The sequence below is a fragment of the Penaeus chinensis genome, chromosome 14 (assembly GCF_019202785.1).
Source record: "Penaeus chinensis breed Huanghai No. 1 chromosome 14, ASM1920278v2, whole genome shotgun sequence".
NCBI classification, from domain to species: domain Eukaryota; kingdom Metazoa; phylum Arthropoda; class Malacostraca; order Decapoda; family Penaeidae; genus Penaeus; species Penaeus chinensis.
Window position 1 is genome coordinate 7,527,877 of NC_061832.1, and position 5,083 is coordinate 7,532,959.

The window sequence follows — 5,083 nt, forward strand, 5'->3', positions numbered from 1 at the left end:
AGAGAGAGAGAGAGAGAGAGAGAGAGAGAGAGAGAGAGAGAGAGAGAGAGAGAGAGAGAGAGAGAGAGAGAGGGAGGGAGGGAGAGAGAGAGCGAGCACCTAGAAAAATAAAACTACAGAGGAGCTCGCAAAGGTACTTTATTCCCTAGGCTGACTGCCCCGACGAGAGCGACGAGAACGACTGCGAGCTGATGACCATTCCCGAAAGCTATAGACCAAACATCCCTCCGAGGTCCTCGCAAAGCAACGCCGCCTACCCAGTGAGGCTCCACGTGTCCGTCCTTGCCCTAGAGATCATCACGGACAAGATGGAGATTGTGATGGACTTCGAGGTGACGCTGCTGTGGCTGGATCGTCGCCTCGTCTTTAACGACTTGAACGAAGACAGCGTGATCAACGCCCTTCGCTTGGATCACCTGAAGAAGCTGTGGATCCCGGAAGTTTGTTGATTTTTTAAACTTTATATACGAGAAAAATAAGAAGATTTGAGATATACACACTGTACTTGGTTTATACTAGTCCTGGCAATCCAAGTTCAACAGCTACAAATTATTTTGTTTACGAGAAGAAAGCAACAAAGATTTCAACATATTGTACTTGATTCATATAAAATCTTTGAAATTATTTTTAGTTATCCAAAGTCTAATCAGGGGCCTGCGGCAAAAATTGTTGGTTAAGAGAAAAATAAGTAATATGAAGGTCTCTGCTTTTATTCGAATTTCGTTTACGGGCGTACAACAGCTACTTACTATATATTAAAGGAAAGAACCGCCTGCTTCAGGTATCCTTCGCCAACGCCAAGGGGAATGCCCACACGCTGATTGACGGGGAGACTGACAGCAGTATCCTTCGCTGGGGAGAACCTAATTCCGGCGACTCCACCTACAGTAGGGAAGGTCAGTAGTAATCACTTCAAGATAAATAGAGATCATTCAAAATTCCGAGCTCGTGAAATATTACATCCAGTTTTTTGGTGATCATTTTTTTCTGTGTTTATCTTCTTGTACAGTATACTTCTTTGCGGGTGCAGTAAACCCCATCCAGTTAAAAAGGAAGTATTCGGCGACGTACAGCTGCAGCCTCAATCTTGCACTCTACCCCTTCGATACTCAGGTCATTGCAAGAGAGAGGGATGATAGGGAGGGAGGGAGGGAGAGAGAGAGAGAGAGAGAGAGAGAGAGAGAGAGAGAGAGAGAGAGAGAGAGAGAGAGAGAGAGAGAGAGAGATAAGAGAGAGAGAGAGAGAGAGAGAGAGAGAAAGAAAGAGAGAGAGAGAGAGAGAGAGAGGGGGGGGGGGAGACAGACAGTGTCTGAGGTAGAGACAGCATCAGAAACAGAGAGAGAAAGAGGTGCGAATGCAATGTACGGAGAGATGGTGAGATAAAGAAAAGCTAGTAATTTATAACTGATATATCTTAGCAATAAGCCACTCGCCACATGTGAACCTCTTTTAATAAAGAAAATTGCCCCACACAGATCTGTTCCTTTAACTTTGTGCTGACGTCAGCGAGAAAAGAAAAACTGGAACTCGTAGCGGCCGAGCAGGACCTCGGAGTGCGGTACGAAGGAGAATGGCAGCTCATGGAGTACACAATCGAGAGATTTTCTATGTTAGACAAAAATCATTCTAAATACAGTCAGAAGGAGGTGCGTCTAGGAAATAAGTCCTACTGTTTTTGAAAATAATACTTATAGATAAAAAAAATAAATGATTAAATAAAGTTAAAAACCGTCTTGTCAAACATGCTTTGAATTTCGCCTCGAACACCCAAATAATGTGACTCTTGATGCTTAAAACGTTTGCTAAACTTCAATCATAGTAGACCTACACTACTATACATAAGACACCCTTGCTAATAATCCTTCTAATATAACCACAGTAACCCATATCGACCGGGCATTCCTAACAAGACTATTTATTATTAACACCTGTCATGACACTTTCGAACAGGTGGTGATTCACTTCCGAAGGCGCTACGGGTTCGCCATCCTCACGGTCTACATCCCGTCCACCTTCTTCGTCTGCATCGCTTACCTCACTACCTTCTTTCCCGTCTCGAATTTGCAGGTTGTGGTCGAGATTGTTGTTTTTCAATTATCTTTTTTCAGTGGTCTTGTTTGCTTTTAATCAAGGTTACTTTTATTGGCTTATCTTTGTTTGATATCATGGTTATTAATGGCTGACCATATTTACTTCTTGATAAATTTATGTTCAGTGGCGTTTGTTATTTACTTTTTAGTTGTTCATCTCTTACCTTTCAAGATTGTTTAAGAGTATATCATGTTTCTCTTATATCATTTGCGTATTACCAAGAGTATCTTAAGGTCTTATCTTCATTACTTATGCTCAAAATTATAATATTAAATGGCTTATTTTTCAAGGTTATTATTTTCATTGGTTAATCCATTGTCCCTGTTAACAAGACTGCGATTTCTGATGGCTTGCGTTATTGGTTAATTGAGCTAAATATTGTTTGTTTTTTTAATGGTTAGCTTGCACTGATATCTGTGTATATATCCGTGTGTGTGTGTGTGTGTGTGTGTGTGTGTGTGTGTGTGTGTGTGTGTGTGTGTGTGTGTGTGTGTGTGTGTGTGTGTCTGTGCGTTTTTTTTTTTTTTTTTTTTTTTTGTGTGTGTGTGTGTGTGTGTGTGTGTGTGTGTGTGTGTGTGTGCGTTGTGTGTGTGTGTGTGTGTGTGTGTGTGTGTGTGTGTGTGTGTGTGTATTCTTAACTCCTATATAATAATGAGTAAGGTATCACTATCATTAGAACCTTCGCCATAATCAGCGCTTGTAACAGTCACTTAAACATTAATAACACAATCATAATGGCGTTACCAGCGGGATCTGAATAGCCAGTACAAATCAATAGAAAATATATGAATAATTAAGTTAAACGATTCCGTAATCCAATATCTGTAGTCAGTATTCTGGTATCTCATCTTCATCAGAATTATATTTAGTGTTTGGAAAGATTTGTTAATTGCATATTCTATATTTTAGTATTTTCATCTATACTTTTCCCCTTTCCCATCTGTGAGTGTGAGTGTGTGTGTGTGTGTGTGTGTGTTCGTGCGTGCGTGTGTGTGTTCTTGTGTGCGTGCATGTGTGTTTTCGGGGGAGGTGTTTGTGTGTGTGTGTTTTCGGGGGAGGTGTTTGTGTGTGTGTGTGCGTGTGTATGCGTGTACGTGTGCGTTCGTGTGCGTTCGTGTGTGTGCATGTGCGTGTGTGTTTGTGAGCGCGCGCGTGTGTGTGTGTGTGTGCGTGTTTGCTCGTGTGCGTATTATTTGCTTGAGAAAAAAAACAACCATATCTTAGGTCCGTGTCATCATCGCGCTGACGGCCATGCTGGTGCTGACGACCCTGCTGAACCAAGTATCAGCGCAGCTCCCGAGGAATTCCTACTTCAAAGCCATCGACATGTGGATGTTCGGCGCCATAGGACTCATCTTCTCCATCCTCATTATGCAGACTGTGGTAGACGTTGTTCATAGGAAAGCTCAGGAGACGTTGACTAAGGTTAGGAGACATTTCATTTTAGTTCCTGTTAATTGTATATATGATTTTTTTATTTTCTTCAGTTTTATAGCGGAAAAAATATATGAAACAGATACGCATTTTTCATTTTATATCCGTTAATTATTATTGTTTTCTCTTGTAAGAAAAGAAGGAAATAAATACATATATGGTACAATATAATTGTTTATATATGTGTGTATATATATCAAACATCATCAGTATTTTTATTAGACCTACAATACAGATTTAAACATTAATATGATTATGAATAACACTTATCCCCACAGGTTGTTCCAGCGACGGAGAAAATTGTTGGTCAGTTCGCGTCCGAAAATTCCAACAATGAACAACGTGCGGCCAGGATTTTAAAATACATGCAAATTATCTTCCCCCTTCTCGTGGGGGTACTGGTGTTAATATATTCCATTTACCTCTTTAGCTCCGTCTAATGATATATTTTTATTATAGGTAAGTCACCCTATTTAGTATTCCTCGTGATCATAGAAAACGTTGTTGTAACTCCTGGTATAACTAATCTGTTTTAAATTTTTATATTGTGTGTGTACAAACCCATTTTTCTGCTCAGATATGTCACACCTTTCCTTCTTGGTTACACTGATTATTCAACAGTGTAGAAGAAATAACATCAATTGATATGGTCTGAATTTGGAATTAATATATATTTTATTATAAATGTGATGTTACTGCCTGGTTGGCAACAATGGAAACATAAGTGATAATTGTAATTGTTAAAAGTAATAATAATAACCGTAAGATTATGATAATTAGCATTTTCATATCATCCCATTCCATGTCATTATAATTGCAATTATCGTAAAGATAAATATTCATGAGATCTGTATTAATGAAAGTAATACGGTAATAATACCATGCCTACTAACAGAGACAGAAAATATATTAAAACAACATTCGAGTTTACAATAATGATTGTGAAAATGATTACAAAGATAGCAATGATCTTACAGACCTATAACCTATACCATAAAAATATTGATACTAGAATATAATAAATAGATTACAATAATACCTATACCGATAGCGGAGATGACGAACACAATGAAAAAAGAAAATAAGATCCTCCGCTTCTGCTCCTCATCATCATTGCGATGATAATGACGAGAATGATGATTATAATGATAGTGACAACGTTGCTAATAATGATGATGATTGTGTCTGTGTGTGTGTGTGTGTGTGCTAACCTCTTGTTCTTTTTATTTATATCCTCTGGGGAATAGTCTGTATATGTATATATATATGTATATATATTCATATATATATGTGGCCGCAATAATTACAATTATAATGAAAATAATGATAATTATAATAAATATGAAAGTTCGATTTTTAAAGTTATTTTTATTATTATTTCTTTTATTGTTTTTATTATTTATCTTATGAATATTATTAACAAAAAAAAAAATATATATATATATAGCGACAATAATTACAATAATGATAATTATGACGATAATGATGCTAATAATTGCAATAATGATGATGATGATAATGACGGTAATGATGGTGATAATGATAATAATGATGATAA

General features: G+C 37.6%; 1 protein-coding gene across 1 annotated transcript in view; it reads left to right on the forward strand.

The window, feature by feature from the left end:
- Positions 1 to 4,268, forward strand: part of LOC125032616 (glutamate-gated chloride channel subunit beta-like) — a 6,073-nt gene extending 1,805 nt beyond the window's left edge. Inside the window, exons 3-9 of the mRNA XM_047623878.1 lie at positions 150 to 440; positions 782 to 896; positions 1,010 to 1,113; positions 1,476 to 1,646; positions 1,951 to 2,067; positions 3,316 to 3,516; positions 3,804 to 4,268. Coding sequence (XP_047479834.1) covers positions 150 to 440; positions 782 to 896; positions 1,010 to 1,113; positions 1,476 to 1,646; positions 1,951 to 2,067; positions 3,316 to 3,516; positions 3,804 to 3,965 — 1,161 coding nt within the window. The 3' untranslated portion in view covers positions 3,966 to 4,268. The remainder of the gene's footprint in view (positions 1 to 149; positions 441 to 781; positions 897 to 1,009; positions 1,114 to 1,475; positions 1,647 to 1,950; positions 2,068 to 3,315; positions 3,517 to 3,803) is intronic.
- The last annotated feature ends 815 nt before the right edge of the window (positions 4,269 to 5,083 follow it).